The sequence below is a fragment of the Aphis gossypii genome, chromosome X (genome assembly GCF_020184175.1).
Source record: "Aphis gossypii isolate Hap1 chromosome X, ASM2018417v2, whole genome shotgun sequence".
Taxonomy (NCBI): Eukaryota; Metazoa; Arthropoda; class Insecta; order Hemiptera; family Aphididae; genus Aphis; species Aphis gossypii.
Window position 1 is genome coordinate 12,734,349 of NC_065533.1, and position 27,661 is coordinate 12,762,009.

Sequence of the window (27,661 nt, forward strand, 5' to 3'; positions counted from 1 at the left end):
CCACTGGAAATTATATCCTAGGCTGACAAATCATCTTCGTTCAGAATCGTTTTTCGTATACAATGATACCTATGATTGCATTCAAATTTAACCTACCCTAGTCCGAGGTCCACCCCACCCCCTAATGTACAGCAGAACGGTACCCACTTGCCGGCTTTTTTTTATTCTAATTTCAAAACAAATTTTATTTACAATCTATACAAACAAGGTTTAATAAGTAAGTATAGTGACTATTTTACAATGGCGTGTATATACAGAGAAGGATGGCTCCCAGCAATGATACCTGACATAAATTAAGTTTTTTTCTTTCTAGTCAGTCGTAAACACTTGACAATCATAATCATTGCTTTTTTCTTATCTTCAACAGAAAGAGTATTTTCTCTACAATACACAAACTAGAAAATGTATTGAACCTCAAACACAAATCTTAACATTGGTTGGGTATATTTACATATTATCCTATGTATATTACTTGAGTTTATAATATAATATTTATAAATATACTTTTAAAAATAATTTCCGTACGTCCGTACATGATATCATATATTTTTAAAAAGATGATATTAATGTCAATTGCAAAATAAATTTTTAATAACATTTACATTGTCGATGGCAAAGTGAATATCTTTGGTGCATTATGATAGAGGTCAAAAGTAAGAATTTTCCAACAGTTTTCAAAAAAATCGATTTTTTTTATATGATTGTAATTAAAAAACTAATCACTATAAATACTTGAAATGTTTACCAAATGTTTATATTATATTAGCGTTATATATATACAGTTACATTTTAAATATTTTGTATTTTTTAAAGTTATTTTTAGAAAACTGAAATTTTTGATTTTTTTCTGAGTATTTTTTTTTTTAAGTGTCGATAAAAAATATTGGGTGCTCAAAAAAAATTGAAAATTTAATGCAAGATTATAAGTCTTACGATTTATCCTCAAACGATTTTAAATACTTGTTATTATTCGAAAAGAAAAGTATAAGTCGTAGATAGGTACTTGAAAATTTCACCAGTTCTTTAGATTGGTATTTTATTAACATGATTTAATTTTCAAATGTTTCGCTTGTTTTAAGGCTATTTATAAGCATTTGAAAATAAAATTAACTAAGAATTTAGAATAGATGAAACAGTAGGTACTATACAGTAGGAATATATTTTATACATGAAATATTTATCGGTTAAACAAATATAGTATAATTAAATAATCAGACTTATGATTTAAATGGCACACATTACAATAATACGGATTGGTCGTGAATCGGTTCACGTCGAAGGTAGGTACACACAAACCGCACCACATTACATAAAACATATAAGGACAACAACAATAATTGTCACGAGACGATTTCGGTGTACAGCTCGTCGCAGCGCTGTATGAGTTTGGCGATGGGCATGACGTTGTACGGAAACACTCGGTTCTCGTGAAGTCGCAGCATCTTCAGCCGGAGTCTGATCAAGAGCCCCATAGCGTCGTCCAAACCAGTGCCGAAGCTGCGGAAGAAGCGCAGGGCGTCCCGGCAAGCGGTCTTCAACAGGCGCAAAGCGTACGACAGGAAATCGCTTTCGTCGGAAATGAGATAGTCCAACAGCACTTCCGGTTCGTACTGGACGCACTTAAGGAGCTCGGCGAAGCCGGCGAACGGGTCGACCAGCGGCCGGGCAGCCGGCACGGCGTCCACGACGTCCAGCGCGCACGTCAGACACTCGACGGTGGCGTCGTCCCGATCGCACATCAGTCGGACCGACCACCGGCAGAACGCGACGTCGGTCGCGTACAGCGCGCTGGCCTTGACGTATGAATCCAGACAGTCGACGACGTCTCTGATGGTCGTCACAGTATCGGCGTCGGCGCCGCAGCCGTCATCGTCGGCGACGAACGCTCGCAACGACCGCATCGCCAGCAGAACGGTTTCCTGTAGTAACGCCCTCGTCGTCCGGCTGTTATGCCGACCAAAAGCGCTCGTCATTTTGTCCATAAAGTACAATAGCCGCCGCCGAGTGAAGCCGGCCAACGCGCGCCCCGCTAGGCTTCGGGACGTCGGCCGGCTACCGGACGTCTGCATACCGGCGCCCAACAACCGGACCGCGTTCAGCCACACCAGCGGTTCCGTGTCCGCCCGGTACAACAGCCACTCCAGGCCGGGCAGTTCCGAATAGAACCGATCGCTGTTTGCGCGGTGAACCGGACCCGCGGACCGGAACGACCGGAACACCGCGGTCCACAGCCAAACGATTTCAGGCAGATCGTCGTCGCGGTTGGCGTTCACCACGTCCGACCACCGATCGTGCAATCGGTCCAGCAATAGCACTTTGACGGCGTCCAGGCCGATCGCGTCGGCGGCGAACGAGTGGGCAGTGTCGCCGTCGACGTGCCGACAAAATGACGTTCCCGCCGTCGATATCGGTCGGTCGTCAGACTTGGCGTCTAGCACGCGCGTCAAGACATCGATGGCCGCTGCCGACGACCGTCTCGTCACCGTCATCGTCGTTGTCGTCGTAATCGTCAGCAACAGCTTGTCGATCAGGCGTGTCGGCGAATCGCCGTCGTCGGCACAGCCCAGCACCGCTTCGGTGGCCACGCACGTGGCCACGTACCTGACGTGATCGTCGTCGGACGCAAACGCGGCTAGCAATCCATCGAACCACTTGGTGCTGGATACCATCGCCAAATGCGCGCGCTCTGCGGTCGGACAGCGGTTCGAGTCCGCGGCCGGCTGCAGCTGGCCGCGACGGCGGCGCGAGGACAACAGCAGACGCACTGCGCTCAGGCGAGATATCGTGTCTGACGGCAGCGCGCCGCTCACTTCCTCGGGAAGAGTGACCATCCACCGGTACTCGGCGGTGGACAGCCGGCACGCACACCCGTTCAACAGGTATCGTTCGATTGTCTTCGGTGTTCTGAAAAAAAAATAAATAATAGACAAACCAGCGTGATCAAATGATTATATAATATTATTATTTTAAAACTCTACGAAGCTCAATTGAGCTATTACTATGTTTTAATTTATATACGTATATTTGTTTTGATCTAATGTCTATACAATTGTCTATGATCTAAATTTGAAAGTTTTAACCATCAACATTCAACTATAATGTATTAACATTTTGTACTCAACGTGTAATACAAGTACCATGGAGTAAAAAGTTTTCGTTTACATTTGTTTACTCGATTTAAATAAAACTGTTTGATGCAAATCAACAACAAGTAAATCACATCGAACTATCGTTATTATTACCTCAAAACAAAATATTTAAATATATGAAAATTAATTTTTCTAGATTTCATAATAAAATATATGTCGAAAAATATTTGCATTTTCAATATGATAAATTAGTGACTTTTTATTGATAGAACAATACAATTCTTTAAACCAACCATAAGCGATTAAAGATTAAAATTAAATAAAAAGTTTAGTACTAAATAATTGTGTTATTTTTCCCATCAATATTTTATAAGATATAAAAATATTTATAACATAAAAGTAATTAGTCTCTCTATGCCTCTATTTAACAACATAATTTTCGATCACTATTATTTAATATTTTGTGAAGTCAAGTATGTAAAATAATATTGTTGGCATAAAATGTGTAGTTTTTATCTCTTATATTTTTTATAACTATTATTAGTATTTTTTTTTTCATCTATTGATTCTTCTGAATCAATAGATTTATATTAAAGAATAAATTCTTTATTCTTTATCAAAACATTTATTTTTGCAATTTAAGAATACTAATTACTAATATTATACTATTTTAAATGAGTAGAAAACAATAAAACAAAGATAAAAAAGAAAAGTTCATTTGGATTCAGGAGAAGAGTCTTTAGTATTAATATAATAATATGGTGAATTGTGTATTTTTTTTTTTTAATAACTAAATAAAAATGCATAATTTAAATCCAGAAAGTTTATTAATTAATTTTACAAAATAAAAAATATTGCTTGTACTTAACCCTGCTGAGATTATTTAAAATTGTATAACATAGAACTAAAGTAAAAACATATTTTATGAAATACAGTGGAACCTCAATAACTCGAACCTCTATTAGTTGAATTTTAGATAACTTATAAAAATGCCTTAGCCCCTGCTTTACAATATATGTATAATGCATATTATATGTTTTCTGTAAGTCACATTTTCGATAATTCAAATTTTTTTTCGCCCCCAACTGATTTGATTTATTGAGGTTCCACTGTATATATTTAAAATGTATGTCTGACAACTATTTAAGTTCACCTACACAATGAAATTCTTAAATTTAGTTTAATGTATGAATGTTATTATAAGTGTATAACATGATTAATAATTATAATTTCTAGTTTATTTATAAACAATTTTTTTATTATTATTCGAATTAATTAATTAATATTTGTACAGATGAGATTGCAATTTTAATTTCAAAACCATATTATAATCTAAAGAAAGAAAAATTGTATCAAGAAAAAATATAGAATACAAAAGTAGGTTGTTTTTAATTAAAAAAATTAAATCACTTCCCTCTTTCGTTCTCAATGTATTTCTTCTTGACAATACATTTTTTAATCATCGGTAACTTGAAAATTATAATATGTATCTTGAGTTAACTAGAAAATCTGTAATAAAAAATAAAAATTACCAAACTAAAATTAAATTACAAAAATTGTTTTTTTATAATCTTAAATTTTAATTGTATTTAGGTATTTATAGTTAATGAAAAATGTATAATTTAAAAAAAAAAACTACTTAATTGTATTTAAACATAACAACTTTTTTAATTTCTATATTCAATCATTTATTTCTGAATATGATGAAACCTAATATAAAACCACAAATATTTAAACTTTAAATTATAAGTTTTAATCTGTATTAACGTATATTATATAGTTTAAAGCTGTCATAACTTTTTATAACACATAGTAAAAATGTATAACATGATATCTACAATTATTAATAAGTGTTTAAGGTTTAAATGAAATAATAAAAAACCAATTAAAACAGAATTTTAAAATTAGTGAAATTGATAAAAATAATCAGCTAATTGTTGATTATAAAATTAATTTACATATTTATCTAAAATTTTAATACACAATAATTGTATTAATTAATTATAAATATTAAATAACTATTTACAACACACATTTTAGCAAATTATTGAGAAACATTCATTAAATGCTCTTTTAAATTTATAATAAAATTATACTATTATACAGTGTTGATGTAAGTAACTTGAAATACTTGTAATATACACCTAATGCCTATATATCAGAGGTGGCCATTTGCGGCTATCGTCATAGTCAGATATGATTAAAGTCTTATTTATAAAATCAAATTTTACTTACTATTGTTATGAGTTCTAATTTTTTTTTTTAAATTTATCAAATTATATAAAATGTTAATAACTATTTTGGCTTTTGGCATAATTGTATTTGCCCATGTGGCTTGCGAACACATTCATGTTGGCTACCCCTTCTATATATTCTATAATTATTTTTGCAACAGCCATTGCAAGTAATTTTTAGTTTAATTAGCTGATTTTCACAGTATTGACAGTGACAAATTAAAAAAATTAAATGGTTATGGATTTATCATTCCTTAAACTACGTTAAATGTATAATTTTTATATTTTTAGGGTAAAAGATTTTTTATTATTTATGTTAAATAACAGTATATATGCTAAGTTGAAAAAAATTAGATCAAGAAATAACGTTTTTTATTTTTACCTCATTTTATACTTTTTAACTTCCTTAGAGGATGAATTTCGAAAAAAAAATTTAATGGGTCTCTTCATTATAAAACAAAACTACTGACCAAATATCACACTCATAACTTAAGTTTTGGCTAGGCGATAATGAATTAGAACATGTTATTTTATATAATATATAGATTAAAGTAAACCATAGTATATGTACATTTAAAATTTAAATAGCAAACTATTCATAATGATATTATTATAAATAAATATAAGTTATATGTACTATTATATTACTTTAGAATTTTGTTAAATTAACTCTTAAATACTATCATCAAACAGCTTTATAAAAATGTTTATTTTATACAACATTAATATATACTCCAAAAGAAAATTTTAATTATAATTTAAAGTGTCCGTCCTTTTTTTAGTACTGAATGGATTGTTGAATACATAAACATTAAACATAATTATGCATATTTTATCATTTTGATAAATGAGTTACATTTTAAAATATCTTAAAAATAATTGTTTTTTAAGAGTGATCAATTATGATTTCTGAAATACAATTTTATTATAATACATAACTTTCCCTACAGCCCATCTATCTATATTGTAAGTTATACTTCATTTTTTCAAAACAAAATCTAAATAAGATTATATCATAATATGATTTCTCTCAATTCTTAGATGTAATCTTCAAAACAACATTCTAAGACAGAATATACATGTTACAATTTACAAGCATAGTTGTTTTAATTTAATATAACATAATATTATTAAAACTTTTTTTTCAGAGTTAAATATTTTAAGATCTTTAACTACTAAATTTTATTAATTTTATTATAAAATAATTAGTTTAGAATTAAAATCAAAAATCAGTATATGATGGAAGAATAGTAACTATATAAAAATAAAATAATATTTCAACTTAAAACAAAAAAATGTAATTAAGTATTCTGAATATAATAAATATAATGTTTAATGTAAAATCAAAGATAATAATATTAATTAAAGAAAAATTAACTTTAAAATGTAAAAATTTCCCAAAGCATTTCAAACAAAAAGTGAATATAATAAATAATAAAAATTATGAATATATTTTTAATGCTCTCAACCATTAAAAATAACCTTTGTTATAATAGACTATACTTAGACTTACGTTTCATCATCACTATCATTATTGCTGACTTGATTATTTTGAGTAACAGCTGAATCTGCAATGTCATTGCATTCTTCAGAATTATCAGGTGTACTTTTTACTAGTTCTTTAAGAAAATCAAGGCGGCTATCAGAATAAATACATTGCTTTCTGAAAAAAAAAAAATATATCAAATGCTATTAATAAATATTACAAAAATATTGGAGATACTTACAAGTGGGCAAGAGTAAGGGTTCTTGCACTTTTTTGCATTGTGACATCACCAGCTTTGACTAAAAGAGATGAAACAAAAAGTTCCAATGCTCGAGGTATACTTATCATTAAGGAATTTTTTAATTTAAAATATAATTAATTAAATTAATATAACAACATTTATTTTTAAATGTTACCAATACATATCAAATGAAATAAAAATTTTAACATAATTATAAGAGCTTAAGTATTTTTTTTTTTATTCTAAATAATGTTACAACTATAAATTCTGGTTAGATGCAGAGATTTATTTTTAGACTAAAAATTATAATCAGTATGTTTTACTGAACCGTGGTATTAATATAGTTTAATTTAATAGTTGTATTATATGGAATAAATATAGAAATAATAAAAAATAAAATAATCTAATATATTTTTGCAAAAATTACTATGGTTAGTATACAACAATTCTAAATTTCAAAGTTAGGGGTGGTTAGGCAAGCCAATGAAAAAATCAACTTGATTTAGTCAAGTTAAATTAACATTAACATTAATATTATATAAGTCTAATTATTAAATAATATTAGCTAAACATTAAAATTAATAAGGAGAAAATTGTGAATTTAACTAAGTTAAAAGAAGTTGGTTTTTTTTTAAATTATACATAACTAAATATTTTGTTAAAAATCCATTTAATAATATTCTTTCTTACTTCACACTAGTGTATATTTTTCTGAGAAGTGTCAAATAAATTATTAAATCAATAAATATTAATTAATTAATTAATTTTTTAAAAATCATTATTTATATAGAATGATTAAAAAAATAATTATCTAATCAGTTTTAACAATGCAAAAAAAGAATATAAATAAATGCAATTTTAACTTAAGATATTATTTTTCAAATTAACTGTTAACAGATATGTTGTTACAATGGATACTATAACTAATTAAACAATTCAATTAGAAAATTAACCAACTAATATGTTAAATAGTCAAATATAATTAACTTTTTAATTAATAACTGCTAAATGTAATTCTTAAACTACTATATACCAGTCTCAATGCAAAAAATAGCACTATCTGAGTGCAATTTCATTATTTTTAAAATACAGTATTAAGTTAAAATTACTTGATTTTTTTTTTAATTAACCATGTTAACAAACTAATATCAATAAAATCTACTCCACAAATGATATATGAAAATAACTGTAATAATTAGTCATAATATAATATTTTATGATTTTTATTATTTTTAATAAGTTAAGGTTTAAATTTATTACTCATTAATTACTATTCTATAACTTATATAATTTATTATTTATTTAATAATAAGACATTAGTCTTTTTTTTAGTTAAATTTCTTAACAGCTTGTAAGTCAATATTTAAATGGCTAGTGATCAGTAGTCTTAGATTTTAAATACAATGAAATCCGTATATAATGGAGTCACGAAAATATTAGATTTATTATCAATGATAATAGTTTAGCAAATGACAGTAAATAACAAAATAAGTTAGTAGGTAAGTAAAATAAGTAAATAAGACGTATTAAAAAGGATATAAATCATAACTGGAACTGGTAATGCAACTTTACCAATTTCATCATCAATTCGCATTATTTTTTTAATCCTTCCCTAAAAAAAAAAAATTAAGTAATACAAAAAGTTTATACAACATACTTACGATCATAGACACAAATATAGGGGGGGGGGGTTAGCCTAACAAAATAAAATACTCAGATACCTAAACTTATTAAGAAATCATTAAATGATTAAAATACAAAATTTGTTAAATAGCTCTTCAAGTCCAAAACTGAAATTGCGCCTATGCATACAATTAGATAATTTAATTCTTTTAAAGCAGTTATTATATATTTTATATCAATTACTGGAAATTAACTACAATTATTAGGTATTTTAATAGCATTTAAAAATATATTATTATAACTTATTAACAAGAGACAATTGACCTCAAAGAGAAAATTGATAAGCAATATATACTTACAGCTGGAAATCTAGCATTGTACTTCCTCTTTTTGCTGGGCATTTTAATGTATTGTAAAATATGTTTGATTCTCTTGATTTTTCTAGTAAAAATTAAGTATGTGTTATTGAAAAACTTTATCCACAAGATTTATACAAAAAATAAGAAGATGAGTGAACATTTTTATAATGGAAATAAAATAAGACAACTTAAAGATTGTTTATAAGAACTAATAACCAAAAGATTTAATTTTTTTTTAAATTACACAAAAATATAAGATCTATCAAATATTTATTTATTCAATCTATTAAATTAAAACATAGAATAGTCCCTCGAAGCATAACAATACTGATAACAAAACAAACAGTATTATCATGTAATTTATTTTCCCTAAATGATAAATATTTGTTTTTATTTATATGTCACCTGCTATAAGTCTTAAAGAGCTGTGCCTACCAAAGATTTCAAAAGTGATGTACTTACTTGATGTTGATGATACTGTTAAGTGTTAATAATGTTTTTCACTTGTCGAAAATCTGAAATAGAAACCATACAATTATGAGAATGGTTACGAAATGCAATATTACCATACAACTATAATACAATTAATACAAGTGAGAGAAACGAATTGTTCGACAAATTGTATAGAAAACGTGCGAGTGTATTAATATTAAAAGGAATACCTAAGGCATACCGAGTTTTTATAATTTGTGATAGCGGCGTGTTCATAACACGGCAATTGAATACAAAATGAATTTCATAATACTATTATCGCGGATACTGGAATTATCTGTTCAGTTAATATGTATATCGAATTCAGATGATAATGATTATCATGAATAGCTTATGTTGATAACGATATTATTATCACGAACATAATATTATTATATAAGCTTCTTACCTACTAATATAATATTATTAAGTTGTTTGTTGTTAATAAAACCCGCGGTTAAAATATTATCAATGATATAAAATCGCGTTTTTTAAAGTTCATTCATTAACATTTAGTTTACCAAGTGTCGCATTACGCATACTGTGGTCAACGTACAGTGTACACTCTAATTGTACAATTTCGTCGATTAGAATACCTAGTTCAATTTTGTAATTCTGTCCCGGTTCGCCTTGACATTTTGATAGTAACCTACCTTACAACACCATTCCACAGTAACCGAGTAAGTATTTGTAACACTGATTTACTATTGGTTGAATGTACAAGAAATTATTGAGAATCTTGGCTTTCGTCGGTTTGAAATCTATATTTATGTACAACCAATTGATGGTACATGATGTACAATTTATATTATATAAGTTCTTTCTATTTAATTGATAACAATATTGTAGCAAGTTAAACTTTGTGGGCTGGCCAAAATATGGGCCTTGCGTTGTATGTGTCAGAAAATAATTTAATCACTGAACTCTGAATACTGAATATGTTTACTTCACAGTTAACAGCCATTCATGATTGAACTAATAACAAAATAAAAATATTTGTTTTACTCATTTAATAATATGTGATGTATATTAAAGTATAAATTTATATAAAGTTTTTCTATAGTTGTACTCAACAAATAACGGTAGAGTCTCGCTAATCCGGACAATTGATATTTCGTACTTTATTAGAGAATACACGTGATGATAAAGATATTATTGTTTCGATTAATAACAATTATAATGTGTAATGTAAAATTGTAAATCAATACATTTTTAATTTGTATAAATACATATGGTGTTTTTTGAAAAATATTTATTAGTAAGAAAAAAAATATTATTCTGTTTAATCCAGATAGAGTCCGGTCCCATCTAGTCCGGATTAGCGAGACTATTGTAAATAAAATAACCATTGCAATAACAGCATTTTATTACACTCGTAGTTTTATGATACTGGCATAATTTATTATGCATATAATAATGTCCATAGTCAATATTCTTTCTACTACAGACCATTACAATAATATTGGGTGTTGTACATTTGAACGTCATTTGAGGAGATACCACCATACCATTAAATTTCATTCTTTTAAAATATGGTTTAAAACTTGGTTTTTTCTTTACAAACCTATGTTTTATAGTTGCATTTGTTTTTGTTTTGTGTAGTCATCATATTATCATAATCATCATTCCTGTCAGGAACTTAAAACTTGGCTTTTAACCACTCAAATCCCCATTATAATGATATTTGCATAATTATCCAGCCTGAAGTTACAATTGGCTTTATAAGTATTTATGTTGTCATTCTGTACTTAAAATTATTTTTGAATAAAAATATTATAAATTATTATTGTTCAATTTAAATACTTTTTTAAAACAGATGCTTTACAAAATACAAAAATATTTGAGTATTATATAGCATATTATAATATTATTTAAAATTTAAAATCACTTGAAGTAAATAACAACAATGATAAGAAATTGTATGCATTTAGGTACATAGCACAGAATATCCTACCAAAAAAGTACTGATTAAAAATAGTATACAGTAAAACTTATCTTTAACGGAATCACTTGAGACCAACAATTTTTTTTGTAATAGGCAAGTAGAAATTTCATGTATTATTTGAACTGGGACTAATGACATTTTCTGTTATAAGAAGTATTCGGTCTAATAGAGAAGTTTTACTATACTTACTTATAAAAATAACTTATGGACATATAAGTTATCAAAAATATAATAGATATTGGTAATGTTAAAATGTAATTTATCTTTTTGAAAAAATCTTGTTAACTCTTGTAGGGTTGATTATTATTCTAAAATATGGTGGGACAGTACCTTTTTTTTATCTAGTATTGTTTGTGATAACCAAATTTATCTATTTTTTTTTAATTACAAAAATGACAGATAAATACAAAATATTACTATGCTTCATTACCAAGGTAAATTTCTTCGCGCTGGTATACATTTGCCATTTTTTTAGTAATGTTTATTTTAATCAAAACATTGTAGGAAAAATGTATTTATTTCAAAGAGTAATATGCTTTCTAAAATACAACGAATTGGACATAAGTTTCTATTATTTATTTGATTCATATAAATTTTGTTTTTGAAGGATGTTTTAAACTATTAAAAGATTACTGCAGCTACCCTGAATAATATAGATGATTGATTTAATAGCAATATAAATTAATATTAATTGTGATTAATATTTTTATTCATTATAAGTACCTCCTTTTACGAGTAAATATTATTTTAGTGATATTATCTTACATAGGTTAAGTTAATCTTATAAATCTAATTTACAAAATAAAATTAAGTTTTAATTCAAGTTTGATTAACTATTTGTCTTTTTATTAAAGATTTTGAGAATTTCATTTTAATTACTAGTTACATCACAATTCACTATGAATTTTATAGTATTATTTTGACTGGCCTATACTAAAGTGTGGCTCTGTCTTACAACATAGATCAGAAAGTTTAAGTAAATAAAACCATCTGAGTGTTTAACATACTTTATTAATTTATTGGTTCTAGACTGCTTAAATGTCAATAAGTGGAATACTTGACCAAATTTTTATTTTTTTTAAATTTAACAATACTTATTATTGGGACAGAGTACCACACTAATATGTGGAAACACAATTTCTTAGAAATACTCAACTATCCATAGGTATCAATATAAGATAATGTTCAGCTTTATAATCACTAATCAGAATAAAATAATATTATAAAGGTATTTTAAAATGTAAACCATTTATTTATTATGATGAACAATCATTAGTTTGTCTCCATCCCCCCCAGTTAGGTTTAACAGTTTATTCCTCTATACTTTATAGTATAGACATTAATATTTTTAATTATTGTCTTGCAGCTTATATAATAGGTATTTCTGTAATTTTGAATATAGGTATTTAATACCTGTATATTTAAACTAATATATTGTAAGTTTATCTTGATATAAATCCCTGTATGGTCTAAAAATGTTTAATAAATATAAATAATAAACAGTTTGCTTTTCTGTTACAGCCAAATAATTTTTATGACAATCAACAGTAAGTTATCAATTAAGCAGTTTTTTAAAAACTAAAATGGAAAACATAACTATTCATAGTGTTAAAGTGGAGAACAGTATATATTTGACCGATCATAACTACTATATTCCCCCCGGTAAGTGTGTATAAATGAATATAAATATTTTATATTCTTGAATAAAAAGTTATTTGTTTTCAGTTACAGATAGCAATAATATTAAAAGTAGGAATAATGAACATTTGTTGGAGCACAATTATTTTTCACAAGGTATAACTGGTATAAGTATTTTAAATATAGCTTGAAGTTTTAATTAAATATTATTTATTTTGTTTATTATCCTTAGATATAAGTATTCTATATGATAAAAAGAGGAATAATCATCATTTGTTAGAACATAACTATTTTTTATCAGGTAAATTAAACTTAATAACTTTTGAAACTGTATTTAACTCTTTTATCATAATTTTTATTTTTGTAGTTTTTAACTTCAAAGTAAAAAAAGAAATCATACATTCAGAGAATAGTAAAGATGAAACTGGTGAAGAAGAAAAAAATTATGGTAAGTATTGCTTTACAATAACTGTTATTATAACATTTTAGTGATGAATTACTATGAATTACAATTATTAAATATTAAGTTAATTTACTTTATAAAATCAATCTCTGAATACAAAATGAATGAATGGCACATTATGATATTTGAAAATGTAACACAACTTAAAATTTTTTTTATTTTTACAATTTTATTCACAATAGTGTATTATAATTTTTTTTTAACAGATGATGAATACAAAGTACCTGTTTCATATTCTATATTGCCAGGTGTTCGGTTAAATTCACAAGTTTATATGGATAATTTATACCACAGATATTATAAACATTCAAGTAGGAGCAATGTAATGTAAGTATTATTAATTTAAAATTATTCATATTAAATTTCAATATTTTATTCACTATTAGATAATTTATTTTATTATTTAGATATTTAGTATGTGAAAATCAAAAGAATAAAGCAGAATTTTGTCCAGTAATGGCATCTATAAGTGCAGATATGAATAACAATAGAATAAAAACAACTGGGCAGCATAATCATCTTCCTCGACGAGTGGACATTTCTATGGTAAATTTAAGAAGAGCAATTGGTCTACAAGCAACAAGATCTGAATCACTGTCCATACCAATTAAACAGTTATACAATCAAGCAATAATCACGTAAATAATAAGAAGGGCTGGGAACATAAATCTTAGGAAAAAAATAATCCGAAAAATTTATGGCCTAAAAAATAAAATGTTAAATAATAATTTAATTGTTAATAATATTTTTAAAATTATTTTAGAAATCCAGAAGGTGCAAAAAATTATTCTTTATCACAGTCACAATTAAGTGTAAGAAGAATGCGTCGACGTCGTCAAGTGGCTTCAATTGTTTAAGATGTGTCAGGTTCCATGAGTCAGGGGTAATAAGACTCATTTACTATTACAATTTATCTCCAGGTAAAATATTATTTGTACAGTAAACATACTGAGTTAAATTTTTAAGTTAAATATATGCTTAAAATCGATTCTTTATTTATGCTATTAGTTAAAGCAAATAGTCTGCTACTTTTTAAAAATTTCTCAATGAGGTATAAAATGATAATATAATTTAGTATAAATATATTTTTGTTGTATTGGCCAATTTTTAATGCACATCATTGAGTTAGGTCAATATTGCTATTGGTACTCTTCTCTTCCATTTTAATATTATATTTCAGTGTTGTGTACAACGTTCATCTAAACTTAAATTATACATGGGTAGCTTATACTACAATTATATAACGAGCATTCATATTTAAACTTATGTTATGTGTAGTAATAATATTTTCATGAGACACTACTTATTGAAATTTAACTAATTAACTTACTACAATTTTAAGTAATTTATGTCATAATATTCAAATAGCTTCTATATTTTATTCATATTCTGTTGGAAATTTGTGTTTAGAGGTGTGTTGGTGCAAATTAACCTAACCTTCTCTATACAGTAAAAACAAGTTTTCTGACCGTCATTAAAGAAAAAAACAGGTCACTTCTTAGTACAGTATTTAATATGAATATATAAGTATTTATTTAATTATAAAAATTTCAATTTTGCAGTGTCTTATGTTAATATATTTTTCAAGTTCTAAAACTTTGAAGTTGACAATAATCTTGATATTTAAGATAATAAGTAATTTGATTTCAAAAAATTTAATTTTTGTGTATTAAGTGTAAATATTGTTTTTTATCTAAGTTTGAATTTAAATTATATTTTTGGGTATTACAATCTTTATTTTGTATTTTCGTGTGTTGTCTAAGTAAAGACTAAATATGATAGATTACATTTTCTTAAATTTTCAAGATAAAATTGAATAGTTTGAATATATTTTTGTATAAATTAAAAAAACTGAAATGTTATTTGTATAGTTATGACCTTGGACTTCAATTATGAATGATAAAATAAAAATCAACGGACACAATGTAAGGAGAGCTATAAGATTACAATATCCTGACTACTATAGACAGTTACAAAACAAGAAATAATCGTAGTGTAAGTTATAACCCATAAATATTATATATTAATTATAATTTCACCACACAATTTATTTGTTTGGCAGCTATCATACAGTATTATTACTCTATGTATCATACATTGTAACAATGTTTATTTTATGAAATTTATGTGATATATTATTTTAATAATGTAAATTAAGTTTAATGATTGTTGATATCATACCATTTTTCTATTTTTTTTAGTTATCTACGTTGTGTAAGAAAATGAAGTTTTTTGCAAGAAAAATTAATATTATTTTACAATGTTTTGCAGATCATGCTTTATATTAAAGGTATAATTTTATAAGTTAAATTATCTGTCATAAAACATCAATTATATATTTTTATTATTCCACTGTTATTTTTTCAGGTTTTATATTTTGAACTATTATTTAGCCGTACAAGAAACTTAAAAGAGATAATAAAAATAGTGATTTTACAATCAATCATATGTATAAAACATTTGGTCTCTATAAATATATATTTAATATGTAGATGCTTTATTCTTGGCAATTAATAAAATAAAACATTTATTCTCTTGGAGTTTGTTTTCCAGTATAAGTATATTAATTGTTGATACTGATTTAGTCCCTAATACTGCAACTACATGTTTGAGAACCGATGTTATGTGCAAGAATATAACTGGAGGTCCTTAATCGTTTTAACCAAGTCATTATAATTTATAAATTAACTACTGAACTATGCATGTATGATGTACAGTATTGGTATTAATTATTTTTTATTAAAATGTTGCTAAAATATTAAAAAAATTAAAAAATTGACTTTTTGAATTAAAGTAATAGCACATACTTCAAAGTTTTTTAACTATGGAAGTAACTATTTATAAAATGTATACCTTAATTTCAATAATTTTTCTAAATAAATAATGGGTAACTAAAACATTTTTAATACAGTATCATCTGTTTCTTAGAAAAATCTAACTGTCATCTACTATCAACTATTACTATGGATAGATAATACTATTCTTTTCTCTAGTTAATAAAAACATAGTAAATTGACAATAAGTTCCTTAAAGTGAGCTACAAAAGAATAACATTTAAAAGAGAACTAACCTTTAGAATTCAAGGGCCTGTCTGTGGTATAGACTTGCATACCTGGTAGTTGCAGCACTGGTGTCCCCCAAGTGTTATAAACCATTATTTTACTATAAGTAAATTACAACTATACAACTATACAAAATTATGTTATGCTATTTATTATGCATCTCATACTGTAGTTAAAAACTGGACATAAACATTTTTCATAATGTATTTATGTAGTATAAATCTGACAAGAAGTTATTTAACTTCAATTCTAAATACTTATTACAATTATTGTTGAGAGCAATCTAATGGAATGATATATTTTTTATTATTATTCATTGTTATTTTTCTCAAAGATAATATAATATAATATAAATTAGTATGGATATCAATTGTTTTAATTGAGTAAGTATTGATAAATTTATGAAATTAAATTCCATTTACCTTTTAATTTTTCAATATAAATGCATTGCAATTAATGAGTTATTTTTCGACGCCCAAAAAGTATTTAAATACAATCAAATATACACTATATTGCTTATCACAAATTGAATAAAATTTAAAAATTAGCCACTTATCTTTAATCTTTATATTAAGATATGATCATTGAACTGTATGATAACATGTTATCAAATAGTTCAATGGATATGATAAACGTTCAAGACATGTTATCTTCTGTTATTTTAAATTTACAATTTTGTATTATACTATTATTATTTTAATTATTTTAATTGTTGAACGATCATTATGAAAGTGCCTTATGGTTATTGTGACTTTCGTGTTGAGCGAGTTAACGATAGTATTATCAATACCTTCATTGAATGTAAGTAACGTTTAATATTGTACAACTGTAGTACATCATATTAATATAACAGTATCGGTGGATAAAAATGTTTATTGTTCAGTCAAATGTTTGACAGAATAGTTAAATCAGTTGTACATTTGACGTTAAATTAATTGAGCTTTGATGCCTTTAACTACTTTTATATTATGATCTAATATTTTTTTTATTAATAAATCGTTTTGTTAAATTTTTAAATGCAGATTACTTTAACATGGCATATTTATTCACATTTTTTCCATCGTTTGAGGTACATAGTACTACAGTGACTGTACATTGTATCCAGTTGTATTTTACCACTAACATGGTAATTACTTTTATTATTTTTTTTTTTAATGTAAATGGCTGATATTTTTTAGTAATTTCTCCCCCCTCCAATTTTTTTTTCTACAAGTTATTGGTACTCGTCTAATATGCTATATACCATAATTGTGTGATAGCTTAGTATGATATCTACTGTACCTATATTCGTATGGTATAATATACTTAGATATATTATATATACTACATTATTATGAGCTTGTCAACCATGAGTTATTTTTATTGACACATAATTAAAAAGGAAGTGATCTGCTCATTTTTTTAAAAAAATATGTGGGAGATTATCAAAATTAATTTTAAGTTATTATTTTTATTTAATTTATGCAATTATTTTGGATAATCTCAGCACCATTCGCTATTAAATGTCCTAACTGTTAAATATACCAACAATAAACAATTTAATAATTTTTTCAAATATTTAATTAAATATAAATATACATAAATAATTAAACATATGATAATTATGTATCAAAAAATATAGCTTAAGGATGAAGTTAAACAGTTATAGTATTAAAATATTTTAAATTAAATAAACAACCTTATGAAAATCTATTTTTTTTCTATATTGATATGATTATTGTCTATTGAACTGAAGTATTAGATTATATGTTATGTTATATCACATACTGATGTACTCAATTGTTGAATAAAAATTCTTAAATTAATGGCTAATAATTAGCTAGTATTTATAATCAATTACATGATATATATTATATATGCCTCTATATCAGCGGTTCCCAACCTTTCTAGTTGTGCGGACCACCAATTTTGTAAAAATATCTTTGAGGCCCACTATAATACCACACCTATATACGTATTATAATTATAAAATATAATATATATTATATGAGATAAAACTATATTCAAACCTCAAACGTTCGATACCGACGATACCGTACACTTATTTTACACTGTAATTAATATTGATCGAATATTATTATAACCAGAAATATTATAAGTATGAAACAAAAATATATAATAATATTATATTGTTCACGGCCTAGTACCGTGCTGCTCGCGGCCCACTTGTGGGCCGCGGCCCATGGGTTGGGAACCGCTGCTCTATATCCTCAGTCTTCACATTACAGATTTTAAAAGAAAAGTATCAGTAAATGTATTTTTCAATAAAAAGGATATAAAGGATATTGATATATAAATCTACTGTTTGACTATGTATAAATATGTTATTCATATTTTGTGTGACTACAATATATTATTATTTTAAGTTTATGTATTTTATATTTGTAATTTGATCTAACCATAGGTACATATTAGTTTTTATATTTCATAACATTTTTTAACCAATGTTTAAATTAATTTTAATATTAATTCATATTAATTTTAGTCATAACTTACATTATATATTTCTCTCATCAATCCTTCATAAAAACAAATATTTAATAGTACCATTATTATTTTCTTAAATAAATAATTATAAACTATACACTAGCTTGTGTTTTAAAATGAACTAAATTTGTTAATATAACTTATAACAATTTAAAAATATTTAAAGTATCTTAAATCTTTTAAGTAACAATCAATTTTAGTGCAATGTGTTTATCTCTGATTATTTACAATTTTAATCTAAAATAATTAATAGTTGGGCATTATTCAATTATAAATTAAATATTAAAAATGGCATGTTCGAATATCTTGTCTAAATATTTATACTGTCCATTATAATAATTTCTTTTGACACATTTTTTTGTTTATAGATGGGTACACTTTGATTGCAGTAAATACCACTGTGAATTGTTCACTGCTAGGTGTTGGAAATTCTAATAGAAAAAAAAGGAAAATTGCAGAATGTAATGGTGAAAATAATGAAGAAAACGATTGGGTACCAACTCCCAAGGTCATAAATGTAAATGTCATATATTTAGTATAATATTTAAGATCTAATGTGCCATTATAAATAGTTTGATGGACTCAAAATATATATGCTTTGGCCGTAGTTTGAAAATAACTATCTTACCAATTATATTAAGCTTTATAATAATATAAACATAACACAGAAATAATATTTATAATTCAGTATATATATTATATTATAATATAAAAACACGTAAAGAATGTATATGACTGAATATGAGTAAATGTTGGTTTGATTTTTGTATCATAATATTACAATAAATCATAGAAAGATTAAATCTAATTAAATATTTTTCTTAGCATGATGATTCCAAATTGACCATTGTAAATAGATTGACGGTACAAATATCAAATATTGGACAACTGCATAGAATTGTAAGTAATATATATATATATATATATATATATATGTTTTGGGCAATGCATACAATGTTAATTTAAATAAGAAAAATGTCTATATTGTGCAGTAAGTATAATAAAATAAACATTGACAAAGTAGACAAACCTCTATAATTAAAAATTAAAAAGTAGTAAAATAAAATTTTATTAAATAGAATAGTATTCAAAAATATACCTTCATCTAAATATTGTGAAATTCAAATAAATGTGTTATAACTTTTATAAAGAACCAGATTAATTTTTATTACTCTATTTCAAAAACAACACTTAAATTGGTTTATAATTTTAAAGATCTTAAAGTAATATTGGACTGTAAATTGAATTTTTCAAATCATATCGAAATAATCAAAAACAAAAAAATACATAATCTAGGATTTATTAAAAGAACACATTGATTTTTTAATGAACGAACCACACTGAAACACTACTGTTTGTATGTCCCCTTTAACAAATACAATATCAATAATACAAATAAACAGAACAAAGTTATTGTATCAATACAAAATATTTTATTTACGATCCATCTCTTTCAAATTGAATATATTTCTAAACTGACTCATGGGTCATATCAAAATGTTATCAGTTTTTTTAATGTGTTTTCTCTTAATGACAGGCCTTAGCTTTTACTGTCAACATTTTTATGTAACTTAATATTAGGTTTTAACGACTGCTCTGAATTCTTTCCTATAATCCAATTTAAATAAATTCCTTTAATACTTGAGATCTTAACCATTTTATCAAATTCATTCTAATGGGAACTATATCAAGAATAGATTGAATAGCCCTCTCAATTTTCTAATTATTGCGAATAATAAATTTGTATTTGATTATCATTAGCAATCTTTTAATTATATGTATTATTTAAATTATAAGGTCAAAATCAAAATCTTTTTAGTATTAAGTATGTTTATAAATTTGTTTGTAATTGCACTATAGTCTATTCCAAATAAGAAACACCCACAGTGGCGACGAGTTTCTGTCAGGCGGCGGACAGGCTCCACCTATAGTTCTCCCTACCTAATCAACCATTGTTCGTGTGTAGCTCTACAGGCGGCGGGGCGGGAATGACTTCATGTTATAATACAATGCATTTTAAGTTGTTCAGGTCACTGGTCTACGATAGATTAATTACATTGCTCTCGCCGTCGCATGGTGCTGGAAGTGTTCGCGATTTCTGCTAAAGTTAAGCCATGCCTATGTGCAGGAGTCGGCCGCCGTGGTTGTTTTTATTTGGAATAGACTATATACATTATCATATTGTAATAGGACATAATATTATATATTCTAGAGTAAGAGTATACTAATTTCTTTAAAAATTATAAAAAAAATATAAGTCTTAAAATTATAGTTTATGCATTGTCCAAATTGTTCAGAAATTGTTTATTATATCCATACATTTTTCTTCTCTAGTAACATATTATACAATGATTGAGCTGTTTAAAAAAATTAACCTATTTTTTTTTTTTTTTTTAGTTCAATTCCCAAAATTTTAAATTATATAATATTCTTGCAGTAGAACCATTGAATGATCAAGTTTTTCAGGTATGAACTGTTTTTATTTAACTTTTGCTTTTTGTACTCTATCCTATTATCAATGCAAGAACATAACTTAATTTTCAAAACTTATCTATATGTTCAATTTTTAAAGTGTAAAAAGTAATAATTTCTTCAATAACAGAAAAATTCAATTATTTTAAATATTTTAATTTTATATTTATAAAAAAAAAATGTAATTATAAGTCCAGTTCCTAAGAAATACAATAAAATTATTTTTTTGAACAAATATCTGTTAGGTACCTGATTTTGTAGTGGCTATTTACTATTCTGTCTATATACAAAAAATATAATACCTAAAGAATAAATTTAATAGAATTTAATTACTATATTTTACAATATAATTATTTATATTATATTAAGAAGTTATTCTCAAGAAGATTTAATTATAGTTTATCAATTACGACTTTTATGTATTTTTAGTGTGATAAGTCTGGAAAACTTGTAAAATGTATTAAAATACATATGTATACTTTAGATTAGATATATTAAGCTTATGATTTTCTCACTATAATTATCTACATTTATATATTTTGTTATTATTTGTATTTATTTTTAGGACATATTGACTTTATCATCTATTGATATAATAAATTGTAATTTTAAAACATCTATAACTCCAAAGCAGTATACAATTGCAATAGAAAAAAACATTTATTTTGAAGTATCTTATGGACCTATGTTAGTAAATTATGTCGCCCGTCAAGATGTTTTAAGTTTGGCTCATCTTTTGCATATAAAAGGAAAATCAAAAGTAAAAATATACCTAAGTTAAAATAATTTTTGTTAAAATATATTTTTTTTTTCAGAATATTATCGTTTCAAGTGCAGCAGTTAATAAATTAGATATACGTAATCCTCATGATGTGATGAATTTGTATCCTTTAAGTTACAAAATTAAGTTTTATATATAAATATTTTGATGTTAAATAAAAAAGTGTCAATGTGTATGATATTTTAGAAAAGTTTTAAGTAAAATATTAATAAGTATAACTTCTATAAATGAGTAATCTTTGCTAAAAATAAAAGGTTGGTAAAAGAATAAAATGCTTCATAATTAATTCTGACCAAATAATCTTACAAATGTATTAAAGATACAATTTTTTTATTTTTAACACAATAAATCAAGTATACCAATAATAACATTATTATTATATTAAATTTATTTTGGTAAGAAGAATGTAATAATAATATCAAATATATTTTTCAGTAAATAACAGTGCTTAATTCATTGTTTTTAAAATTTTAAAAATCTATTTTACTTTTTTAAATAACTGTCATGAACCTTGTTTATTTTTACACTTCTATTATATTTGATATTTTGTAACTATTATTTATTTATTTAATTTATTTATAATTAAGTTCATAAGTAATCAATTATTTCATAGTAAATTAATCACATCACATTTTTCTTATTGACTATAAATTCAGAGGTATTTTACTAGGCCTTTCAAGTAAACAGTCCAAAGAATCAATCACACAAGGGTGTTATTCGATTATATTACAGAGCTGTATGTTATTATAAATCTATTTGAAAAAATTAAAAATATCAAATGAACAATTAATATAATATGAACTTATGTATTTCAGACGGGAGAAAAATAGGAAAGTCAGCAATTAATATGGTGCCAAGAACAATCACTTCATAATACAACAAATAATTTACAAAAATTATATATATTTAATAATGTTGTTTTTTTTTGAAAAAAAATATTGTTTGATGTATAATTTTTACCAATGGAGAATAAGCTCTTAGAATCAAAAATGTTAATAATTTGATTAATTTAAGATTTTTTATTTCAGCACAAAAATGTAACTATTTATGCATTTTTAAGATAAATTGAACTGAAATCTAACGTATATAAGTGATTTTTTAGGTATTTATAAATTGCCTGGTAAAATTAGTTCAACTCTATTATTTGATTATTAATGTAGTCTTATTTTATAATAAATAATTATTGTAGTTTTTTTTTACATTTTTGTTTATTTATGACCACATTACTCAAAATTAATTTAAGTTGTACTGTGTATTATTAGTTTATAAATTTAATATTTAATAATCGTTTAAAAGGTAATTGAATAGTGGTAAAGAAATATAATTTAAATATTAGTAATATTATAATTAACTCCTCTTTAAAAAATGTATGGATACAGTAGTGATTGTAAGAAATAGTAGTATCAACTATACCTAATCATACTATATTATGTTTTAAAAATTTTCCTACATTGTACAATAGCTACTGTTTTATTAGAATCATAATTTAAGATACATTTTATATTGTGATTAGGACATATTAAATAATATAATAAAAAATAGCAGCAGACTGCTGATTGCAGACAGCAATTATGGCAGTCCTGGCGGCTGGCACGGCTCATAACATATAATTAATACTCAATGTACAGCAACCGGCGTTGAGCATGTTTTTATTGTTTTTGTTATTGACACTGATGGCTAATCAAATGCTTGGATATCAATATCTAATACAAAAAATACAGTACTATAAGTGAAAAACAAAATAATATTCAAAATAAATAATTAAAATAATTAGTGTGAATAGCAAATAGCAATAGTGTAATTTAGATGAGAGTAATGAATGCATAGAATAATAAGAGATATATGAATAATAAGAGTATTATAATTATATATTATAAATATAATATATAACTTTAATATTAAATAAGTTTCATATCAAATCCTTCTTACATGTAAAATTGATATTTTTTGATTTTGAAATTTTCTCCATATATTCTTTATTGGATTATTTTTGGAAATGCTTTTTTCATACATTTTATCAAATATTTGCATTTGATAATTAATTTCTTTACTGGATTTAGAAATTTTGTTACTGTCTTCTTCATGATTCCAAAATATTGAGTCAAACAGATTTCTTAAAATGATATGAAAAATGATATTAAAAATATTTAAATAACCACAGCAGCTATGTCTTATGTTATTTTCGAAAGCTGTTAACGTATTGAAACCTTGTCAATAGTTGCTAACAAAAGTTATATTTGACATTATATCAAAACTTGGTTCATCCGTTGTTTCAAATATTTGACAAAAAAAAAAAAAAAATAAAATTCCACATGAAATGCTTTATATTGTCACCTGTTTTTGCTTCATTACTTGTAAATAAACTAGTTTTAATTAGAAAACAGTTTGATTTTCAATCATGAGCTCTTTGATTTGCTATGCTCTTCATTAAAATCACATTTAATTATTTGAACAATTATAAAAAATATACATAATAGATATATTTCATAATTTTATATTTTAATGGTTTTATTACTTACTAGCAAAAAAGGACAAAATAGTTGAGACTCTCTAGCTAAATACTTGGCAAAAAAATGTAATTTATTTTTTTTAAATTTTGGACGGAGTGACGTCCACATACACAAAGATTTTATCCTACGCTCCATAGTTCAAATGGTACTATTGGACAATTTAGAAGGTATGAAACAACTTTTAAATAGTTTCTTTTGTCGGATTTACAGTAAGACCGACGGTTGCTTACTAAATGGACGTAATACAGCTAGTGATAATGAATGACAATTTCTTCGGCAAAAAGTAGTCTCCGGAGTCGTAGAATAGTATTTTTAATAATAGTTATGGAGAAATTGCAGAGGAACATAATTTTGAAGACATAAGTGCAATTGTTGACACAGAAAGTCCATTTCATGAAATGCACAAACAATTTCCGAACAATGCAAAAAACTAAGTCTACTACGAAGTTGGAGATAATGACAAATAATATGTACTTTTTGTGCTGGCGGTATGGGGTAGTACGAGGTGCAGGATTGGTCGTCAGTCGAGTCCCCGCATTCCAGTCCCTTTTGGGTCGAGCCTTCGGCCTAATATCAGTTGGTGGAGTGCGATGTTGGCCCTCCCTGGTCGCTGTTGTTGATCCGTCGGTGTTTGGTTTGGATAGTTTGCCTTTTGTGCCTACCGCGTTTGCCGGAACTGGAGTTCCGTTTTCAGTCGGCGCCCCGTGAAGGTGGGGGTAGAAATCTGTCGACCAAGAACAGGTTCCTAAAACATACAAACAACATACCAATGCAAATTAATGATTTTGTAAAATTACACATCTAATCAATTAACATTTTATCACCATAATCGATCTTCAACTATCGATAAGAATTCACAAGGACAGCAATATCAAGAAATACAGTCATCAAAACTGAGTGATGTATTATACCCAGACATCATACCGTAACAATTAACTCTAGTAAACACGTATGACGAGAATGACAGTTTTACAGAAGATATTTTATTATTGAAATCAGGAAGTAGTGAAATATCTAATCAAAATGACACATTTATTAAGGAACCAAGAATAAAAAATATCGAATCTACAAATAGTAATGCTGTATTATACGTACAATAATTTAAACATAAAAAGTTAAACAGATAAAATACAAATAAATCATAACTTAAATAACTTTGATGAAATTTTAGATCCTAACGAAAATGTATTAAATAAAAATAGTAAAAACTTTGAAAAATCGGGTCAACCTACTTGTATTACTGTTCCAGACTTACATATAATCCCAGACAATGAAGATTTTAGCGAAGACAATTGGGAAAATATTTTAATGAATCCTAAGAAAAAAGACCTGAATATTTAACACAAAGTCGTGAATTTTGAATGAGGAATTTGGAATCAAAATCGAAAACAAAAAGTATTGGACTTATTCAAAATGGCAATAAATCAAGATTTAAGTCCTTAGTATTGGACGATGGAATTTATATTCTATCTAATACATTTGCATTCAACTCTGTCGTACAAATATTAACAGTTGCATATTGTGATAGTGATGAGTATGGTACATACGCTGTTGAAAAAAAGATGATAATACATTATGGCACCTTGTATATGCCTTGCATAGAGATGGCTTAATTGTTCAAACATACAGAAAATGTGCAAATATTTTAAAAGAATTTTATCTAGTAGAGACTGTAGTTAACTGTGTAAATTTTTTATCGGTCGAACCAGCTGTTGATAATTTATTTATTAAATTGCTAAATGAAGACGAAGGCGTTGAAATAATTCAAAATTGTAGTTCATGTGAGCATGGGAATAAAGAAAAAAACAATATTTAACTGTATGTTTTCCAGAAAAATATCTTACAAAAAGACTTCTCGATAATCTAGTAAGTAGGTACAGAAATGAAATATTTATATACCGTCTATTATTGTAAATCATGTTCTGGGGAAGTTAAGCCGTGAAGGCTACCACTAAATTTTGAAACCATATATTTTTAATTTTACAAATCTAAATAACACTATAAAAGGTCAATTTTCGGATACTAGAATGTGTCTGAATCATATCCCAAAACATATAAAAACATCGGAATCACTCAATCACTATATTATTTAAAAGAATCCGTCACAACACCAAACAGTCAAAACAGTCAACAAGATGTAACTTCTCATACAATACTTGGACACTATCGTGCTTATACTTATAGACACCCAATAAATACTTACGATTGTACGATGACAACAAAGATAAAATGTATACACTCAACGAAAACACCCAAGTCAATGTTCAACTTATAATGTATTCAATATGTAGTAACCAGTGATGGTTGCTGCACGCTTCTTTTACGACGAAGGCATGTTTCGTCGTAGGTTGGAAAGAAGAGGTATAAAATGTAAGCAATAAATTAATAAGACAAATTAAAATCTTTTATTTACTGTTAAATTCTAAATAAAGTCTTTCGATAGCGTAGGCACGTATATGTACTTAACTATCGGAGAGGAAGTAATTAAAAACTGTTACTAAGTCTAACTGACTCTTAACTAACTCTTACTCTTACTCTAACTAGCTCTATTATGAGGACTCCTATTTATATGGGAGATGCCGTGATTGAGGAGAGGATGATTGAAGTCCAAGGAATAGCGTGATGTGCCTAATCCAATCAGGAGGCAGCATCAGTGGTCCGACTCGGTGGCGTGATATAGTTCTAGGCCACTAGACTTTGAACTTACGTTTTTATGTAAAAAACGTCGGTTTACTACAAATATATAAAATTATATTTTATTAAACTACGGTAACTTTTAATAATAATTTAAATAGTTTTA

The 27,661-nt window shown here is 26.3% G+C and overlaps 3 protein-coding genes across 9 annotated transcripts; 2 read left to right on the forward strand and 1 right to left on the reverse strand.

Moving 5' to 3' along the window:
• Positions 1-1,140: 1,140 nt before the first annotated feature.
• Positions 1,141-9,864, reverse strand: LOC114129297 (uncharacterized). Of its 4 annotated transcripts, none has more exons than XM_027993986.2 (7): positions 9,706-9,864; positions 9,495-9,547; positions 9,033-9,114; positions 8,590-8,662; positions 7,051-7,144; positions 6,837-6,986; positions 1,141-2,904 (listed from the first exon to the last, which is right to left on the reverse strand). In XM_027993986.2, the coding sequence occupies exons 3-7, from the start codon at positions 9,072-9,074 to the stop codon at positions 1,341-1,343; spliced, it is 1,923 nt and encodes a 640-aa protein (XP_027849787.1). In that variant the 5' UTR covers positions 9,075-9,114; positions 9,495-9,547; positions 9,706-9,864; the 3' UTR covers positions 1,141-1,340. The 4 variants fall into 4 exon arrangements, with proteins under 4 accessions (XP_027849787.1, XP_027849788.1, XP_050061828.1 ...); XM_027993987.2 differs by having other exon boundaries at positions 9,695-9,817; XM_050205871.1 differs by lacking the exon at positions 9,033-9,114.
• Positions 9,865-9,905: 41 nt separating this feature from the next.
• On the forward strand, positions 9,906-16,110 carry LOC114129298 (uncharacterized). Of its 3 annotated transcripts, none has more exons than XM_050205873.1 (11): positions 9,906-10,183; positions 12,970-13,110; positions 13,174-13,242; positions 13,319-13,387; positions 13,454-13,534; positions 13,756-13,876; positions 13,957-14,095; positions 14,313-14,469; positions 15,421-15,544; positions 15,751-15,839; positions 15,917-16,110. In XM_050205873.1, exons 2-9 carry the CDS (start codon positions 13,032-13,034, stop codon positions 15,447-15,449), a joined length of 744 nt encoding a protein of 247 aa, XP_050061830.1. In that variant the 5' UTR covers positions 9,906-10,183; positions 12,970-13,031; the 3' UTR covers positions 15,450-15,544; positions 15,751-15,839; positions 15,917-16,110. The 3 variants fall into 3 exon arrangements, with proteins under 3 accessions (XP_050061830.1, XP_027849791.1, XP_027849790.1); XM_027993990.2 differs by having other exon boundaries at positions 9,907-10,183; positions 13,180-13,242; positions 13,957-14,187; XM_027993989.2 differs by having other exon boundaries at positions 9,908-10,183; positions 13,957-14,187.
• Positions 16,111-17,245: 1,135 nt separating this feature from the next.
• On the forward strand, positions 17,246-24,179 carry LOC114129303 (ribonuclease P protein subunit p30-like). 2 transcript variants are annotated; one of them, XM_027993995.2, is made up of 8 exons: positions 17,246-17,412; positions 19,467-19,615; positions 19,924-19,998; positions 21,496-21,564; positions 22,136-22,330; positions 22,386-22,453; positions 23,008-23,087; positions 23,167-23,679. In XM_027993995.2, the coding sequence occupies exons 1-8, from the start codon at positions 17,337-17,339 to the stop codon at positions 23,223-23,225; spliced, it is 771 nt and encodes a 256-aa protein (XP_027849796.1). In that variant the 5' UTR covers positions 17,246-17,336; the 3' UTR covers positions 23,226-23,679. The 2 variants fall into 2 exon arrangements, with proteins under 2 accessions (XP_027849796.1, XP_027849797.1); XM_027993996.2 differs by lacking the exon at positions 19,924-19,998 and having other exon boundaries at positions 23,167-24,179.
• The last annotated feature ends 3,482 nt before the right edge of the window (positions 24,180-27,661 follow it).